This window comes from Oncorhynchus mykiss, chromosome 3 (assembly GCF_057628025.1).
Source record: "Oncorhynchus mykiss isolate SJ-2025 chromosome 3, ASM5762802v1, whole genome shotgun sequence".
Classification (NCBI taxonomy): Eukaryota; Metazoa; Chordata; class Actinopteri; order Salmoniformes; family Salmonidae; genus Oncorhynchus; species Oncorhynchus mykiss.
The window spans coordinates 50,461,479-50,481,837 of NC_143024.1; the positions used below are offsets into that span (position 1 = coordinate 50,461,479).

Consider the following 20,359-nt stretch of genomic DNA (forward strand, 5'->3'; position numbering starts at 1 on the left):
ATTTTGTCCCTGATGTCCTTACACAGCTCTCTGGTCTTGGCCATTGTGGAGAGGTTGGAGTCTGTTTGATTGAGTGTGTGGACAGGTATCTTTTATACAGGTAACGAGTTCAAACAGGTGCAGTTAATACAGGTAATGAGTGGAGACCAGGTGGACTTCTTAAAGAAAAACTAACAGGTCTGTGAGAGCCGGAATTCTTACTGGTTGGTAGATGATCAAATACTTATGTCATGCAATAAAATGCTAATTAATTACTTAAAAATCATACAATATGATAAAAATTACATTCTACATGCTTTGTAAGTAGGAAACCTGCAAAATCAGCAGTGTTATCAAATACTTGTTCTCCCCACTCTATGGAGATCATCCGTTCACGTACTCTGCATCTCACAAAGGCACTGCGGTTGGAACCAAAAATCTCAAATTTGGACTCATCAGACCAAAGGCCAGATTTCCACCGGTCTAATGTCCATTGCTCGTGTTTCTTGGCCCAAGCAATTCTCTTATTGGTGATCTTTAGTAGTGGTTTCTATGCAGCAATTCAACCATGAAGGCCTGATTCACGTAGTCTCTTCTGAACAGTTGATGTTGAACTGTGTCTCTTACTTGAACACTGTGAAGCATTTATTTGGGTTGCAATCTGAGATGCAGTTAACTCTAATGAATATATCCTCTGCAGCAGAGGTAATTCTGAGTCTTCCCTGTGGCGGTCCTCATGAGAGCCAGTTTCATCATAGCGCTTAATGGTTTTTGCGAATGCACTTGAAGAAACTTTCAAAAATCTTGAAATGTTCTAGAGTGACTGACCTTCATGTCTTAAAGTAATGATGGACTGTCATTTCTCTTTGCTTATTTGAGCTGTTCTTGCTTGTTCTTCTGTATACCACCTCTACCTTGTCACAACACAACTGATTGGTTCGAGCGGATTAAGGAGAAAATAAAAATAATTAATTTTACCAAGACACACCTGTTAGTTGAAATGCATTCCAGGTGACTACCTCATGAATCTGGTTGAGAGAATGCCAAGACTGAATGCATATCTCTTATCCATAGTTTTTATGTCTTTACTATTATTATACCATGCAGAAAATACTGTAAGTACTCTGGGTACTATAGTTGTATAGTAGTACCTTTCCTAAGTACTAGTACCTTTCCTAATGTTGTTCTTTCACGCCCACACACTATCTCTTACACATACATTTTTTCTCACACACACACACACACAACTTTTATCTTTGCCATTGACACACGTCTACGACGTTCAGACTGGGACAGAGACCTACCTTCCCTGCCGTTTAAAAGCCATAAGACCATCAATCTGACCAGTATGGATCATCATCCAACAGTTATAGGTTTCCCCGACACAACCACCGTTAACGCAACCACCAGCTTGGATTTCACCTCTCGGGGATCCATGGAAACCACCAAGAAGGTCACTACCCAACCAATCATTGTGAGTTTTACAGGAAGACCTCGTGGTGTTGATAATGTTCAAATGTTTCTTATTAGCTTATTGCTATGTTACTCACAAATACCCAAATAAACTTGATATATCACAAATCTGCAAACATGTTGTGACAAGGTTGGTAAGAAAATTGACATAAGACATCATTGTGAAAAAATGTGTGATTTTTGTTTGTTGCATGGTCACATTTGAATCTATATGAATACAATGTACTGATTAAACCCCAGACAGCTCTCAACAGGCTTTTAATTCATCTTGTTGCAGGATGTAGCATCCAATGGAGTGAATGGAGGCTTCCGTGACGAAACAGTGACCGTGAGAAACAAAGGTAAAGAACATAGAGCAGATCTACTAACCAGAGAGGTTATGACTAGCCTTTATAAACAGGAACAAGTTTGAGAAAGCAAGGACAACGTTCTCTCTTTGGGACTGTATGTGTTTCTCGTGGTGAATGCCCATTGTTCAATTATGTACTGTATAATGATGTACATTTACACATTTTGTTTGCGCATGCCACCACATGACTTGATCAGAGTGTGCAGCTGAAAATTGTATGCTGTAAAAACACTTGGTTTGTTATTATTGATTAAAACAAAACTGCTATTCATTAACTACAAATACCGAACTTGTTTTTACGTGAATTCCTTGACACGGTTAGCTTTTAACAGCTACTATAGGACCGCTATTTATTTTTGCAGACGTTTCCTGACACCTGCCATATTCAACTGGTGTTGAGTGTTCGTAAATTCAACAGTTGTTCTGCGCTCCCTGGCACACTCAGACAAGAGTGCTCTGAAATCAGAGTAGATGGCTAGACTGAATTTATGAACTCACCCAAAATGGGTACTTGCATAGTGAAGTCTTTTGTTAAGACATATAGCTAGCTACACCTTACTGCCCTTTATGAATCTGCAGATTGCCAACCAACCAGCCAGCTAATGTTAGCTACTTAGCTAGGTAAACAATGAACCATAATCACAACTCATGACGTTACTACCCTGCATGAATCTCCAGGTAAATAACCAACCAAGTTTGTGGTAGCTAGCTAACATTAGGCTATAGCTAGCCAAGCAAATGGTTCTTTCTGTCAAAATTAGAAAGGCGTAATATCTGAAAATATAGCTAGACTAATCATCATTCACTCATCATTCATGGTTGGATGCATTTCCTGTCGGATGCCAGGGTTGCCCTTAGTTTGAAGATATCATCTGGAGACAGGTGTTTTCTCCCTCTCCTTAGCTATCATACTCTAATTCCACTGATTTAAAACTCAGTCCTCCAGAAAGTGGAGAGCAACACTCATGCAGTTTTAATATACGATCAAAAAAAAAAACGCGTTAGACAGGATTACCTAGACACACTGACCAGCTCAAATAGACAATCCAAACTCATCTCTCGGCATGTCAAGCCCACTCATTATCTCAGCCAATCATGGCTAGCCGGAAGGTTGCTGACTTTTTCTTTAGCTTAACCAACTAGGCTCGTAATTTAACTATTTATAATGTTTACAGATGGTATGAAAGTTCACATGTTTGTGAAGGCATTTCTGCCAATAACCATATTTTGATTTTCTTTAAAGTTTACATTCAAGTGGCTCTCCTGTGAAGTAGTGACCCGCGACATACGCCTAGTTTCCTGATGGCAGCTTACCACCATGCTATAGACTACCAAGTGCTAAAAGACAGTATCTGGATAACATGTGAAATTCTTGATAATGTATGTGACATCAACAGAGGTATATTTTCCAAAAGTTGCAAACATGTTGTGACAAGGTTGGTAAGGACATTGACATAGCACATCATTGTGAGAAAAAAAATTGATTTTGGTTTGTTGCATGTTCACATTGAATCTATATTAATACAATGTACTGCTAACATTTTCTGAGTGATTAAAATATTGAAATGCCTTTCATCAAGCTGCCCACTCAAGAAAAAGCTTCAAAATATAACCAGGGCCTGCAACCTGGTTCAGGTTATCAGTCAACCTACCAGGGTAGTTACAAACAGCACAGGAATGAAATCATCAACATGTATTGATCACGTATTTACTACTTTTGTAGTGAATTCTATGTTGTTGATGTAAAGAATATTTGTTGGTCTGTGGTGTGTAATGAGACACTGCACTTGACACAGTTATGAAATTGCTTATTCCAGTTACTAATAAGCATGCACCCATTAAGAAAATGACTGTAAACACTATTAAATCCCCATAGATTGATGAGCATTTGAAAAAAGGAATGGCAAAAGGAATGGCAAATAAGTCTGGCTGCAGAACCGATTGGCAAACGCATTGCAAATTGAGAAATCATGTGACTAAACTGAATAAAAAGAAGAAACTACACTATGAAACAAAGATAAATGACATAAAGAATGATAGTAAAAAGCTTTGGAGCACCTTAATTGACATTTGGGGATAAAAAGGCAAACTCATCTCAATCATTCATATAGTTTTTTATTTATGTATTTAACTAGGCAAGTAAGTTAAGAACAAATTCTTATTTACAATGACTTCCTACCCCGGCCAAACCCTAACCCCGACAACGATGGGCCAATTGTGCGCCACCCTATGAGACTCCCAATCACGGCCGGTAGTGACAAAGCCTGGAATCGAACCAGGGTCTGTAGTGACTCCTATTTGCAATATTTTCAGTTTAAACCTACTAGAAAGTGTGTGCCCCCAGGCCTGGAGGGAAGCAAAAATCATTCCGCTACCTAAGAATATTAAAGTCCACTTTACTGGCTCAAATAGATGACCAATCAGCCTGTTCTCAACACTTAGTAAAAAAAATAATTTAATTGTGTTTGACCAGATACATTGCTATTTTACAGTAAACAAATTGTCAACAAACTTTCAGACTTTTAGGGAAGGACATTCAACAAGCACAGCACTTACACAAATGACTGATGATTGGCTTAGAGACATTGATGTTTTTTTAGTGCAGCCTTTGACATTTTCGATCATAGTCTGCTGCTGGAAGAAACGTATGTGTTGTGGCTTTACACCACCTGCTACATTGTGGATGTTCTACCAGAACACATAGGTTGGATTCCGTCTGAAATGACTGAAACACTTAAAGATTTGAAGTTTGTTTCAGAGTGGGTGGCAAGGAATTAGTTAGTCCTAAATATTTATAAAACTAAAAGCATTGTATTTGGGGCAAATCATTCACTAAACCCTAAACCTCAACTAAATCTTGTAATAAATTATGTGGAAATTGTGCAAGTTGAGGTGACTAAACTGCTTGGCATAACCCTGGTTTGTAAAATGTCATGGTAAAAACATATTGATACAACAGTAGCTAAGATGGGGAGAAGTATGTCCATAATAAAGCGCAGCTCTACCTTCTTCACAGCACTATCAGCAAGGCAGGTCATACAGGCCCGAGTTTTGTCGCATCTGGACAACTATTCAGTCATGTGGTCAGGTGCCATAAAAAGGGACTTAGGAAAATTGCAAGTGGCTCAGAACAGGCCAGCACGACTGGCCCTAGGATGTACATAGAGAACTAATATAATAAATAATATGCATGTCAATCTCTCCTGGCTGGGGACTGTGAAGCAACACGCACATCAAATGCGCCGAATACAACTTGCAAGCCCTTAACCAACAATGCAGTTTTAAGAAAATACAAAAAAAGAGTAAAAGATAAGAATAACAAATAATTAAAGAGCAGCAGTAAATAACAATAGCGGGGCTATATATATATATACAGGGGGTACCGGTACAGAATCAATGTGTCAATGTGCGGGGGCACCGGTGTCGAGGTAATTATGTACATGGAACTAGAGTTATTAAAGTGGCTATGAATAGATAATTGCAGAGAGTAGCAGCAACGTAGGGGAGGGGGGGGCAATGCAAAAATATTACATAGGCACAGACATACATACACACACAAGATAACATACGCACTATACACACATGTACCTATGGATTTTGTACAGTAGACATGTGGTAGTGGTGGAGGGCACACATTGTGTTGTGAAAACTTTGAATGTATTGTAATGTTTTTTAAATGGTTTAAACTGCCTTAATTTAGCTGGACCCCAGGAAGAGTAGCTGAAGCTAATGGGGATCCATAATTAATACAAATATGATGATGTACTGTTTCCTTGTAATGTAGGATATGTCTGTGTGAGCATTTTTGGAAAGACCTGGGCAGACCTCACATATGATCAGGACCACCAAAAGGGCAATTTTTTTTAGTGGCCCCCTTTTGACGGGGGGGTGAAAAATGTATTTTTTTTTTCCTGCAAGTCTACACATTTTGCAATCGGGTGTAGATTTTTTTGATGGGGGGATTTTATAAAACAATGTCATGCAATTCCAATACGTTTTCAAGGGACTGAAATATATATTTTTCAGTTTTAAAGCTAATTTGTTGCAATTCTACACATTTTGCAATTTTAATGATATCTGAGTGAGAGTGACTAACAAAACAATGTGCCCGGTTGGTATTCTGCAATGATTAATACAAGTTTAGATAACTGGCTGGACTAACTTTTCGATCAAAAAATGATTAAATGACATGGATAATTGAGTGACTGTCAATGACTGACAAAACAAGAGGAAAACTGCTTGATGCACAACCACATTTTGAACTTACACCTTGTGTATTGTACTATTCTAACTCTCAAGAGTAAGTTCAGACCCCAACTGAGAGGTAACCTTATGGGCTTTCTGTTTCAATGACAATCTATTCCCCCCCCAAGAAATTTGCTTATGCCCGGAGCTGGCCCTGCATGTGATTGTTTTTATTTTCAGTGTGATGACATAATCCTAATGTAGTTGTTATGTGTCCAATAGTGCCATGATAGCAGGGCCGTGCACAGAGCTTTCATAATTCATATCTCGAAAATTATAACATACCATATGCCTCTGTTGCAGTGACTCCTTGAGACATAATTGACATTGGGAAAAGAGTGTGGGCAATCAGCTGACCATTGATGTAGATGATTGATGTAAATCTGCTTGTTAGCCACCTCAATTTCTTTTACTGATTGTGATTTACCTCTATGTCTTACTGCCTCTCTCTGTTGCACATATCAGCTAACCAGACCAGAATATTGATCATGCTGTAGGCTAAATCAAGTGTTAATCAAATGTTGTGCTGCTGTGGCACCAAACAACAGTGACAAAATATGTATACCAAAAAAATACTACCACCCAAAAGGGCGATTTGGAGACTGGAAGGGCAAAGGGGCATGTGCTCTGCACAGGTAGAACCATATCTGTGCACGTGCCTGCATGATTGAAGCTATTACTTCAAAGTTTCTCTCCCACTCTCTTACGCTCTCTGACCCTGTTCTGATTTTTCCATCTCTCACGTAGAACCCATATCCATGAAAAATTTAAAACGGAGGTCAGAGTTTTTTGAACAAGGTAAAACACCCCTGATCGAGTCCTGGTGTTGGTGAAGGGTTATTATCAATGGTCTGTGTAATTATCAAGAGGCTGGGTGCTCTAGGCTTCCATCTCTTTCTATCTATCCCAGTGGTTGACCTTCCTGGTGTACAGGTTTTGTTTCATCTATGACTTATTAACCTAATCATGATTATGGAAAGATTGAGACAAACAGTTGAATACTCAGGAGTTCCCTAGGGATCCATGTTGGGCCCGCTGCTTAAAATCTACTGCTTTTTTCCATCTGATCTGGTACTGAGTGAGTGTGACTCCACTGGTCTCCCCCTCCCTCCCACACCCGGGCTTCTCAGGGCCCAGTTTCAGTGCGCTGGTCTACCTCTGTTGTGGGACCAGCAATCTATCTACATTTCTATTGCAGCTCTGAGTTGATAACTAATCACAAAGGCCTTGATTAGTTGAATCAGGTGGCTAGTTCAGGGTTAAAACCAAATTGAGAACTGTCTGAGGATCCCTCAGTAGAGGGTCGGGATACACTTGACTAGAAAGTTGTGTTTTCACCAACACTTTGAAGCACCAAAGGGGAGACAGCATGTCAGAATGCCATACCAACATACCAATCTACTGGACTCCATAGAAGTGGTTACAGAATTCTCACTTCTTGCTTGTGCGTTTTGATCAATGATCAATTCTAGTCTGTTCCAGAGCCATATAGGATAGCGATATACACTATACTTTATATACAAAAGTATGTGGACACCCCTTCACATTAGTGTATTTTGCTATTTCAGCCACACCCGTTGCGATCAGGTCTATAAAATCGAACACACAGTCATGTAATCTCCATAGACAAACATTGGCAGTAGAATGGCTTTACTGAAGAGCTCAGTGACTTTCAATGTGGCACCGTCATATGATGCCACCTTTCCAACAAGTCAGTTTCTGCCGTGCTAGAGCTTCCCCAGTCAACTGTAAGTGTGGTTATTGTGAAGTGGAAATGTCTAGGATTAACAACGACTCAGCTTCGAAATGGTAGGCCACACAAGCTCACAGAACTGGACCGGGGAGTGCTGAAGTGTGTAGATCGTAAAGATCGTTTGTCTTAGGTTGCAACAATAACTACTGAGTTCCAAACTGCCTCTGGAAGCAAGGTCAGCACAAGAACTGTTCGTCGGGTACTTCATGGGTTTCCATGGCCAAGCAGCCACACACAAGCCTAAGATCACCATGCGCAATACCAAGCTTCAGCTGGAGTGGCGTAAAGCTTGCCGCCATTTGACTCTGGAGCAGTGGAAATGTGTTCTCTGGAGTGATAAATCATGCTTCACCATCCGGCAGTCCGACGGACTAATCTGAGTTTGGCAGATGCCAGAAGAACACAACCTGCCCGAATGCATAGTGCCAACTGTAAAGTTTGGTGCAGAAGGAATAATTGTCTGGGGCTGTTTTTCATGGCTCGGGCCCCTTAGTTCCAGTTAAGGTAAATCATAGCGCTAGAGCATACAATGACATTCTAGACAATTCTGTTGTTCACACTTTGTGGCAACAGTTTGGGGAAGGCCCTTTCTTGTTTCAGCATGACAATGCCCCCGTGCAGAAAGCGAGGTCCATACGGAAATGGTTTGACGAGATCAATGTGGAAGAACTTGACTGGCCTGCACAGAGCCATCACCGCCTTGGGGTGGCAGGTAGCCTAGGTGGTTAAAGCGTTAGGTCAGTAACCAAAAGGTTGCTGGATTGAATCCCCGTTACTGTCAAGGTAAAAATCTGTCGTTCTGCCCCTGAACAAGGCAGTTAACCCACTGTTCCCCGGTAGGCTGTCATTGTAAATAAGAATTTGTTCTTAACTGACTTGCCTAGTTAAATAAATGTAAAAAAATAAATACAATTAAAATAAATAAAAACCCATCGAACACCTTTAGGATGAATTGGAACGCTGACTGCGAGCCAGGCCTAATCACCCAACATCAGTGCACGACCTCACTAATGCTCTTGTGACTGAATGGAAGCAAGTACCTGCAGCAGCGTTCCACCATTTATTGGAAAGACTTCCCAGAAGAGTGGAGGCTGTTTTAGCAGCAGGGGGGACTAACTCCATATTAATGCCCATGATTTTGGAATGAGATGTTTTACGAGCAGGTGTCCACATAATTTTGGTCATGTAGTGCATATCTATGGCTCTGGGCTATTCACTAAGCCATAAGCCTAGAAAGTAATGCCATCACAAGGCTAACTCGGGTGTCATATGCTGTCAGGTGAATGGTACAGTATGTTGGTATGATGTCCAGGTGTCACACATTGGCTCCCCTCCTTTTCAACCTTGCATGCTTTGCTGTGCTGTGCTTTTGCTCTTGTGTTATTACTAATAGCCAATGCTTTTGCATGCATCAACATGCATTTTGGTGACTGACTTTTTTTGACTCTTTGCATCTTGTGCATGTTTGTTGTTATATCCATTAAAAAACAGAAATGATGAGATGTTAATAAGTTGAATCTAGTTAGTGTGATGTACTTTGGTAACACACCAACAGTATGTTGGGACCTACTATTAACATTAGATCGATTTATTTGATGATTGTTATTCTTTTTCAAGGAGGATCAGAGTCAGCAAAATCAGATGTAAGCAAATCTATTTAATATTTACAAAATGTTTACAAGCAAGTGGTTGTTTTTTTTTCTCTCAAGTACGTATTTATGTTCTTAAGTTTTTACAATGCATTGACCCATCAATGTGAGTGACATCTTTACTGTGTGGGATAGTAATGGGTTATTTAACTACCACACCAGGGGCAGGATCCTGAGCCCCCTTAAACTCCTTGATTGAAAATGCTAGTCCCAACCTTTGACATTGTTCATAGAATAACTCAATCTTTGAAATTGGATGGTGAACTGAAGCATCTGTGGCTCACTTTGAAAAGGTTGACTGGAGGAATAATATAACTAACAGCTCAAGTTTGAACTTTTCATCTTAGTCATAGACACTGAAATGCTGTACATGGGTAGCATGTTAATACATAAACATTTAAATGAAAAACAAGTGATATGCATGACAATATGTATAAGGGTTGGGGAGACTCAAATAGCTTTGTTGATTAAGTGTGATTAAGATACTGTAAGAATTACTTATATTCAAACATCAGATGAAGAAAAAACAATAAAGTAATTTGTTTATTTGCAGGATAAATTTGTTCTCCTATAAATGAATAATGGCAATGTCTCTTCTCTACTCTCCTCTTCCTCTCCTCCATCAGATGCCCGTTGCCTCCATCGCTCCCTCCTCTAACCGCTTGTCCTGTGACCCGGAGGAGGAGCGCAGGAGGCAGGAGAAATGGCAGAAGGAGCAGGAGAGACTGCTACAGGTAACAGTGTGTGTGGGGGGGGGGGGGGGGGGTTGATTGTTGTGTGTGTTTTTGATTGTTTGTTTTGTTTGTTTGAAGTGTGTCTGTGTGCACATTGTGAATTACTCCCGAGGTCTATTTATGGAGGTAGAGAGATAAAAATGTCTCCAGCCTGACCCCTGCAGAGCAGCTGTAGACTAGAAGCCAAGGCTCGTTATTCCTCCACTCTCTATTCCCCGCAGGTCAAACGGCCTAATTTCTTAATGAGACATAGAAGCTTGGCAGAAAATCTAACAAGGTTCACCTACTCTGGGGAACGAAGCTGGAATGTAGAGCTGAGCGGTTGAAGGTGAAACTTTGGGATTGTTTTCGTTCTCAGGAGTTAGGTCGACTTCATCTAATCCTTGTCTTCCAATTGCCGTTTACTTGGGTTTTGGTAGACTAAAATGTGGAAATTATTTTTTTGTCGGGATATTAAGGGCTGTCAATTGTTGAATGAGTTGAAGCACTTTCCTTGTCTTTACCATGAAACTAGAACTTTCTATTTCTATTGTTTAACAAGAGAGACTATTTTCCTCTTACATCAAATTGTGATTAAAAGGGGTTGGGCCTGCGACCAAAGTGCTTGATAAATTCTGTGTGTGTGTGTGCATACAGTACAGTAACCTGTCTCTCTCTGTGTGCGTGTTTGTGATCAGGAGAAATACCGTCGTGACCAGGAGAAATTGGAGGAGGAGTGGCGTCGGGCCCAGCAAGAGGCTATGACAGAAGGGGGAAGACACCACCAAGAGGTGAGGAACCATATCACTTTAGCAATGTAATTTTCTGGTTGTAACTCAGGACTTTGGCTTGAACCCTTTACTGTCTGTTCCCCAGCAGCCGAGGGGCCTGGAGACGGACAGCAGGAGTATCAGCCCCCTCTCCCCCCTCCGCCAGCCTACCATGCCCTGGGAGGACGAAAGGGGGAGGAGGGTAGAGGAGGAAGCACAGAGAAGACAGGAGGAGGAAGAGAGGAGGAGAGTGGAGGAGCGGCAAAAGTGGGAGGAGGGGAGGAGGAAGGAGGAGAAGGAGCAAGAGCTGCTGCGTCTTCAGGAGGAGAGGAAGAGGAGGGAGAAGCAGGAGGATGAGGAGAGGAGACGGAGGGAAAAGGAGGAGCTGAGATGGCAGAGGGAGAAGGGGCGCCAGGAGGCTGCTGAACAACAACACAAGGAGAGAGAGAAAATGCAGGAGCAGCAGCAGCAATGGTTAATAATAATAATATTTATTTTCTTTAAAGGTTTAGTTCACCCAAATGACAAAATTACATATTGGTTTCCTTACCCTGTAAGCAGTCTATGGACCAGGTATAACAGCAATCCATGCTTTGTTTAAGTTTCTCTGGCACTGTTTCCAAATGCTAACATTTTAACATTTGTGGCACTAATCTAATGCAAGTCGTTGTACCTATGTTAGCATTTTTCGCACATCATGTCCAAATTATCCTAAAGTATCTAAAATTGATTATGTAGCCGAACAAAGTCACTTATAGATGATGCTCCAGTATACATTACCGGAATTTTGTATTTTTTCCCCCCCAGTTTTTCAGTGATGCTTTTTACAATGATAAAGATTTGCAATAATGTTGTTTTTCCTCCATAATTCTCCCTTCCCATCCTACCCAGTTCCCTCCCCTAATTTTGAAAAAGTACGTATCATTTGTCTGCAGTCTAAAAATATATTTTTTTCTGGCAGTGGGAGGAGGATAAATTGACAAATGTAGAGTTCAAGCTGAACAGAAGTTGAATGAGTTAAATAGTGGGCCTTTCCGAAAACCCGTACTTGAGTACCCATAGTTGGGTTGATGGAAAGATAAAGAGTGTTGGGGGATGGCAAGGGCGAAGAGAGGTTAAAGAATTCAATTGATGGATAATAAAAATAGCAAGCACACTAATAAAAAAGAAGAATGACGCATAACAGTAGTGGTCTTGCTGAAGCAAGCACACTAATAAAAAAGAATGACGGATAATGGTAGTGGTCTTGCTGAAGCAAGCACACTAATAAAAAAGAAGAATGACGGATAACAGTAGTGGTCTTGCTGAAGCAAGCTATCTTCTGTAGCGCTTTTGTCGTTACAGACATAATGTTAAAGGCTTTAAGATTTGTGTGTGCTAAATCTTCAAATGCTTATTGTAAACACCAAACCCACTGCAGTATATTATACATTACCATTTAGTTAATTAATAATTAATTGTTGCCTGTTCTAAGGTCTACTTTACATTGTATTGTAACCTCTAAACCCCTCTATTGGTCTGCTTGTGTTTTGTCTTCTCTCTATGTGTTTTGACCTGTCTGTCCTTGTCTGTTCATCTGTTTCTGTCTGTCTGTCTGGTCTGGTCTGGTCTGGTCTGGTCTGTCTATATTATCTTTATACTGCTGTAACCCCATAACCCTTTCGCAAAACTGCTGGCAGGGTCGGGGACTCCTATGGCTATGCCAAGGCCCAGTCTGAGATATCCATAGCAGACAGGTCAGTGTGTGTCTGCCAAGGTCCAACCTAAACATCAAATACTTAAAAAATAAATTAAAATACTCAGAGTATTTGCTTACGTCTGCCTTGAGTGCCAGATGGGCTGGGTTTGCAGTTTTCTGAGTGCATGCGTGTCTGTATGCATTAGAATGGCCACGGCTTTGCCTCTGTTGCAATCAGACAAACATACAGTATGACTTAATTGCATTCATAAAATCTATGGTCTGTTACTAGCAAACGCAAAGCATGCCTCAGCCTATAACTAATACATTATGTTATAAGAGTCAATACTTAACCAACATAACTAAATGTGTAGCGCAGCCCATGTCCCAAATGGGACCCTATTCCCAATACAGGGCACTACTGTTGACCAGAGCCCGAATGGCTCAAAAATATTACATCACAGCCTAATTCTAAAATGGATTAAAAATAATAACAACTCGGCAGCAATCTACACACAATAATACACCATAATGACAAAACAAAAACAGGTTTATGTTTTTTTGTGCAAAAAAAAACAGAAATACCTTATTTACTTAAGTATTCAGACCCTTTGCTATGAGACTCGAAATTGAGCTCAGGTGCATTCTGTTTCCATTGATCATCCTTGAGATGTTTCTACAACTTGATTGGAGTCCACCTGTGTAAAATTCAATTGATTGGACATGATTTGGAAAGACACACACCTGTCTTTATAAGGACCCACAGTTAATAGTGCATGTCAGAGCAAAAACCAAGCCATAAGGTCAAAGGAATTGCCCGTAGAGCTCTGCGACAGGATTGTGTCAAGGCACAGATCTGGGGAAGGGTACCAAAACATTTCTGCAGCATTGAAGATCCCCAAGAACACAGTGGTCTCCTTCATTCTTAAATGGAAGAAGTTTGGAACCACCAAGACTCTTCCTAGAGCTGGCCGCCCGGCCAAGCTGAGCAATCGGGGGAGAAGGGCCTTGGTCAGGAAGGTGACCAAGAACCTGATGGTCACTCTGACAGAGCTCTAGAATTTCTCTGTGGAGATGGGAGATCCTTCCAGAAGGACAACCATCTCTGCAGCACTCCACCAATCAAGCATTCATGGTAGAGTGGCCAGATGTAAGCCACTCTTCAGTAAAAGGCTCATGACCTTCTGCTTGGAGTTTGCCAAAAGGCTCCTAAAGACTCTCCGACCAATGTCACATCCGGAGGAAACTTGGCACCATCCCTGGGGATGTTTTTCAGCGGCAGGGATCGAGGCAAAGATGAACTGAGAAAAGTACAGAGAGATCCTTGATGAAAACCTGCTCAGGACCTCAGACTGGACTGAAGGCTCACCTTCCAACAGAACAATGACCCTAAGCACACAGCCAAGACAATGCAGGAGTGGCTTCGGGACAAGTCTCTGAATGTCCTTGGGGGGCCCAGCCAGAGCCCAGAGTTGAACCCGATTGAACATCTCTGGAGAGACTGGAAATAGCTGTCCAGCAACCTGACAGAGCTTTGAGAGGATCTGCAGAGAAGAATGGGAGAACGCCTCAAATACAAGTGTGTCAAGCTTGTCACGTCAATCAAAGAGGACTCATGGCTGAAATCTCTGCCAAAGGTGCTTCAACAAAGTACTGAGTAAAGGATCTGAATACTTATGTAAATGTTACATTTAGTTGTGCAAATTTTTTTGCAAACGTTTCTAAAAACCTGTTTTTCTTTGTCATTATAGGGTATTGTGTGTAGATTGTTGAGAGAAAACATAACATTTAATCCATTTTAGAATAAGGCTGTAACGTAACAAAAAAAAATGGAAAAAGTCAAGGGGCCTGAATATTTTCCGAATGCACTGTAAAGTAAAAAAGTGGTATCATAGAGATTATGCAACAAAGCCGGAAGGCTTATTTCCATTGCAGGCCACTCATGTACTGTATGTGTCCATGTATTGAACTGTACGCATTTGAAAATACAAAGAGCCCCAAGGGCCCTGATCAAATGTAGTAGTACACTTTGTAGGGAATAGGGTACCATTTGGTACCACGTAGACTAGTAAAATCAATAATGTGTTTTACAGTGTACATTGATTTGAGAGATAATGAATTTTCTTAATTATCAGCCCCTAAATGTGTTTTGTTGTGATTGGCAGGGCAAAGTCGAAATCTACTCCAGAGCTGGACAACGTGGAGAAAACTAAAGGTCAGTGGGGATTTACTAATGTCCTCATGTATTCATCAATAGTAGATCATCCTTATTGACCTTCGGTGGAAGTTGAACCATTACTTAGCTGCTCAAATTAGCAAGGGGAGGTGTGTGTGTGTGTGTGTGTGTGTGTGTGTGTGTGTGTGTGTGTGTGTGTGTGTGTGTGTGTGTGTGTGTGTGTGTGTGTGTGTGTGTGTGTGTGTGTGTGTGTGTGTGTGTGTGTGTGTGTGTGTGTGTGTGTGTGTGTGTGTGTGTGTGTGTGTGTGTGTGTGTGTGTGTGTGTGTGTGTGTGTGTGTGTGTGTGTGTGTGTGTGTGTGTGTAAGTAACTGTATGTCAGTGAGTGTGTGCCCAGGCTGGTACGGCAGCTCTGGGGGCATGGCCCAGAGGTTACTGGAGGAGGAGTTGAGACGTAAAACAGACAAAAAGGCCCAGAGTCTCCGGGCTGCGTCAGAACTGGAGTTGGAGAGGAGAAACATCCTAAACGCCATGAGATACAGAGAGCCAGAAAGAGGTGTGGTTCACAACCTCGACCGTTCCTCGACCGCTCCTGACCACTCCTGTCTAATCAATGCAGGACCCAGTCAACCAACCAGCTCAGCCGATCAATCGCGTTTAGCATGAATTAATATATACATTTTATAATATGTCTTGATCATGTCCTATTGGTCACTGAAGCTGAATACAAAAAATGAATCTGTCCTCTCCAGTGGCTCTGTCACAATGATGAATCACTGGTCTTATTGGTGTTTCCTGGATTAATCACTGGTCTACAGTCTATTTCTGGACTTCCATCCAATCTGATTGGCTCTCATGTCTATCCCCTGACACCCTCTCCTCCCCCATTGACTCATCTTTATTTTCTGATTCCCTCTTCTCTCTCATTGGCCCACAGTGACTAGCAGCTGTGGGATGGGCGAAGAATTGGGGAGGAAGGGCCAGCAGAGCGTACCCCAGGCGGAGCTGGAGAGGCAGCAGATCCTTCAGGAGATGAAGAAGAAGACCAACCTAGCCACAGACAACAGCTGGATCCGCCAACGCTCCACCAGCACCACCAACAGCAAGGACCCCACTGCCAGCCCCATCAGGAGGTACTCTTCCTGGGGCTTGACTGGGGCTCCGCTGGCATGGGGGAAGTGGATCAGTACAGTACAATGTGTGTGTTGAATGATGGATAGGGGTTAAGCCAGCCTCAATGGCCCTATTAGAAGGTACTCTACCTGGGACTCACATGGGCGTCCATATTAGGACAGCTCCACATGACTCTGACACCAACTCCAAGTAACGCCTTCCATGGATTTGTGACTACTCTGTTCCAACATGGACAGCACACTAAACTGCCTAGATTGGGTCACCAGGGGTTTAATGCTGTATAATGCTAGCTTGAATGAGTGTGTGTAACATGTTAACACATAATTTACAACAACTATTTTAGTAGAAGTAACTGTTTTTAGTGACTTTAACATTTTGGGCTCTAGCCTGGATGCCAGTCTCTTTTCTGTTGCAGTTATCAAAAGAGTTGGCTAAATCAGAAACATAATGGCCAGTGGTATCCAGGCTATTTGGGTGCTTACGCTAACCCGCTAACATCCACTAACATCCGGTAATCTGTTCAACTTTTCAGAGGCGAGTCTCTGGACAACCTGGACACCGCGCCCCGTTCTTCCTGGCGCTCGTCATGGACACCAGGAAGCACCTCGTCCATCCCCAACTACAGCCGGCCTCATTTAGCCCTTTCTGGCCTCAAAACTACATCCTCCTATAGTGGTGTTGCCTACGGTGGTGGTGGCTATGGCAGCGGGGTCGGAAGTCGTCCTGGCTTAGCCACCCTGCCCTCCTCCCTCTCCATGAGCTCCCTCAGAGAGGCCAGGGGGTGTAACCTATCTTTCTGGTCCCTGCGCTCACCCTCGCCATCCCCCACCCCTTCTCTTGGCCCCGAACCCGAGTCACGCCCATGCTCACAGCAACGCAGCAGGTAAAACATCCAACGTCCAGTCACGTGGCACACTGCTGCTTGCCAAAGAACTGAGTCGGTAGATTTGCTCCCAAACCCTGATACAATGTCATATATCTGAGCTAAAAGTCAGATTCTCGATCTGGGGTTAAGGGTAACACCAAAAGCCCTTGCTCAAAGTAACAAATGCTGACATGCATCAAAATGTCGGTGCTTAGGCGTTTGTGTTCACCACAAACGTGAACCACGGTTTCTTTTTTATTTATTTATATTACAGCATATTGAATGACTGTCATTCATATTCCATTCACCCAGCTCAATGTAACATTGATAGGTTTAGGCAACTACATGACACTCATATTTTCCCTATACCCATCATGAGGTTGCTACAACCTAGCCTACGAAAGAAAGTGTATCAGGTAGGTGCACATGTCGAGAGACAAATTGGAGTAAACAAGGTGATAGTGACACATTCAATACCGCCTTACACACTCTTGCCTACATCTAGTTGATCTAGTTTGTAATCATTAGTCCAAACAGTTGCAAAACATTCCAAGAGTTTCTATTGGACAAATTCAGGTAGGTCTATCCCCATTTCCTTTGCTTCCAATTAAGAAACTTTTTTTCAACAGAATTGACGGAATAAATACACAACTGATCACCACACACACAGTTCACTTTCATAGCAGCCACATACAAACAGCACTATCACTTTTCTCGTTGTATAATTCCTTCTCTCATCAACGTTTACCTTTTCCCTTCGCTTGTGGACAGTGCACAACACAACAGCTGTCTTGACCTCTCCAAGCTAAACCTTCATACCATAACCGCTAACCACTACACACAGCCTACATCGTTGTCAACCATATTAGCTAACGTCATAGTCAACATAGCTACTAGAACTAACTCATTAGTAAATCCACTACAATCACACAGGTCAGGGTACAGCAAGCAATTTAGCATTTACACAGGCGGCCCACAATGGTAATAAATTAATACAACCAAAAGCTTATCTCGACTTGGAAGAGTTTCAGTGTTGGATAGCCAGCTAGCTAACATAAATAACATTCCTCTCTGTTCGAGTAGGCTAAGTGACTCAAAATTGAGCTCAGGTGGATCATGTTTCCATTGATCATGCTTGAGATGTTTCTACAACTTTATTGGAGTCTACCTGTGGTAAATTGAGCAATCAGGGGAGAAGGGCCTTGGTCAGGGAGGTGAACAATTATGAAAGTATTTTTGTTTGGATAGGAATGTGTGTGTATTCTCAGTTATCCAGTGTGGTTGATGGTGCGTGGGAGGGCATGTATATTCTCGATTCTCCAGTCTGTGTGTCTGTGTTCTCCAGTAAAGTTATGGTTCTGCATTCTGTAATCTCAGGTCAGTGAGTGGCAAGAAAATCTGTACGTTCTGTGACACGGTGCTGGGCAAGGGAGCCGCCATGATCATCGAGTCCCTGGGACTCTGCTATCATTTGACCTGTTTCAAGGTGAGAGTTCAAAGTTCAAGACCGGACCTACCTGACCTGGAGATTGAGGTCATGATTGGTCCATAGCAAAGACTAAACCTAACTGATCCTCTCAGTACTAACCGTATCCACGGAATGAGACTGTACTAATATGGACAACTTGATCCTGATTAATGTTCTACTAACCTAACCAGCATGAATGGATCACAATCTGGTCTGATCCTTTATAACCGTACACACAAAACCAAGGAAACAGAAGTCCAAAGTCCCACTGGGTTGTAAAGATGGATAGTTGATGACTTTTCCAATGTGGACAATCAATACCATTTAATTAAGGTTTCCAGTGTAACATGACTGGAGTAATGTTTCCATTCGCTTGTTAATTGAAAAATACAGCTCTTCCAAATTCCCGAAGATCTATGACTTGCTGCAAGAATGGCAAACAGTTTGGGACATTGTTTTCATGGTTATGAGCATTTCAGGAAATCTGACTGTATTTGTGCCAAACCTCACTAATCAATCCTTCAATCCTCCAGTGTATCGACTGTAAGTCTGACCTAGGAGGATCGGAGGCCGGAGCTGAGGTCAGAATACGTAACCGACAGCTCTACTGTAACTCCTGCTACATGCGATTCAAAAGTGAGTATGACTTTAGCTGGGTACCAGCTGAAAAGTGAGCCAACTAGAATCAAAGCTGAATAATAGTAATTTGGTGGGTGCTTACATGTACATGTGTAAATTGGAAATATGTTTTTGCATATCCCAACTCCGCTTGAGAGTGGGGTCACCATTGTTCAGCACCCCTGGAGCAATTAGGGTTAAGTGCCTTGCTCAAGGGCACATCATTTCAAAATGTTCAGCTCAGGGAGGCTACCTGTCACCATTTATAAAAACTCCATAGTCATACCTGACCGGTATCGCCAATAGTAACAGGGCTCCTGTTACTATTGTCTGTGTTGTGTCATGTCAGTTATATTATGTTGAGTGGTGCCATGTCATTTAGTGATATGCTGTGTTGTTGTGTTATCGAATAGTATCGTGTTATAACCTCTATCTTCTTTCCCCTCTAGCTGGACAGCCAACGTCCATGTGACAACGCTGTACTAGAGTAGATAAAGGACTACTTGACAACAACCCATGAACACTGCAACCAGCTGTAACTTCAGATGTATTAATGTGGTTTTGTGATTTGACAAAAAGCCCTGATTCTTCAATTAACAACTATCTTATTCTTTATTTCTACTGTACACTTGAGAGGGTGAGATTGACCAAAAAAAGTGAAAATGTTGATATCAACGTATTATTTTTACCAGTTGCTTGTATAAAGTAGTAGGGATGTGCATGCGCCTGCAAGTTTTAGACTTTTAGCTGAAAATAGGGTTGGAAAATTCTGAAAACTTTCCCAAATATCAGAAATCACTGGTGGAGAGCTTTGGGAATTTTGCAACCCTAACGAAACAATACTGGAAATTGATTTTGGTCTTGTTCATGAGATTATTGATCCTGATTACTTCATACTTCAGAGATGTAAGAGTTTTCATGTTAGGCTGAATTTATTCTCCTTTTCACCTACAAATATTTTGGTTACAACAAGTTTGTTGATGACTGAGGTTTGTTGTTGACTCTTTATTTTTATCGATGTGCCTTTTTGGTTTGTTATGGGGGGGGAGATTATTTAAATAAAATGTATTGAAAATATATTTATCAACTTCTTATGGCTTGGGGGCAGTATTTTCACGTCTGGATGAGAAGCATGCCCAAAGAAAACTGCCTGCTACTCAGGCCCAGAAGCTAGGATATGCAAATAATTGATAGATTTGAATAGAAAACACTCTAAAGTTTCAAAAACTGTTAAAATAATGTCTGTGAGTATAACAGAACTGATATGGCAGGCGAAAACCGGAGGAAAATCCATCCAGGAAGTGGGTATTTTCAATTGAATGCCTATAGAGTATCTAATGGGTTTTAGAACCCAGATTGCAGTTCATATGGCTTCCACCAGATGTCAACAGTCTGAAGACATTGTTTCAGGCTTGTTTTCTGAAAAATGAAGAAGAATGAGACCTTTCTCTCAGTGGACTGTATAATCAAGCTGGTTTTGCGCATGACCGA

The 20,359-nt window shown here is 41.7% G+C and overlaps 1 protein-coding gene across 49 annotated transcripts in view; it reads left to right on the plus strand.

Moving 5' to 3' along the window:
* Window positions 1–19,945, plus strand: part of LOC110519946 (LIM domain only protein 7) — a 124,713-nt gene extending 104,768 nt beyond the window's left edge. For 8 of the 49 annotated variants that reach the window (XM_090229416.1, XM_090229415.1, XM_090229442.1 and 5 more), the window contains 15 exons: window positions 1,266–1,453; window positions 1,730–1,793; window positions 6,794–6,844; window positions 9,417–9,442; window positions 10,075–10,182; window positions 10,860–10,952; window positions 11,038–11,405; window positions 12,611–12,667; window positions 14,775–14,824; window positions 15,166–15,339; window positions 15,721–15,916; window positions 16,450–16,800; window positions 18,160–18,268; window positions 18,784–18,886; window positions 19,318–19,945. In XM_090229416.1, coding sequence (XP_090085542.1) covers window positions 1,266–1,453; window positions 1,730–1,793; window positions 6,794–6,844; window positions 9,417–9,442; window positions 10,075–10,182; window positions 10,860–10,952; window positions 11,038–11,405; window positions 12,611–12,667; window positions 14,775–14,824; window positions 15,166–15,339; window positions 15,721–15,916; window positions 16,450–16,800; window positions 18,160–18,268; window positions 18,784–18,886; window positions 19,318–19,340 — 1,961 coding nt within the window. In that variant the 3' untranslated portion in view covers window positions 19,341–19,945. The remainder of the gene's footprint in view (window positions 1–1,265; window positions 1,454–1,729; window positions 1,794–6,793; window positions 6,845–9,416; window positions 9,443–10,074; window positions 10,183–10,859; window positions 10,953–11,037; window positions 11,406–12,610; window positions 12,668–14,774; window positions 14,825–15,165; window positions 15,340–15,720; window positions 15,917–16,449; window positions 16,801–18,159; window positions 18,269–18,783; window positions 18,887–19,317) is intronic. The other 41 variants (XM_090229423.1, XM_090229451.1, XM_090229427.1 and 38 more) reach the window with 19 other exon arrangements.
* Window positions 19,946–20,359: the final 414 nt, after the last annotated feature.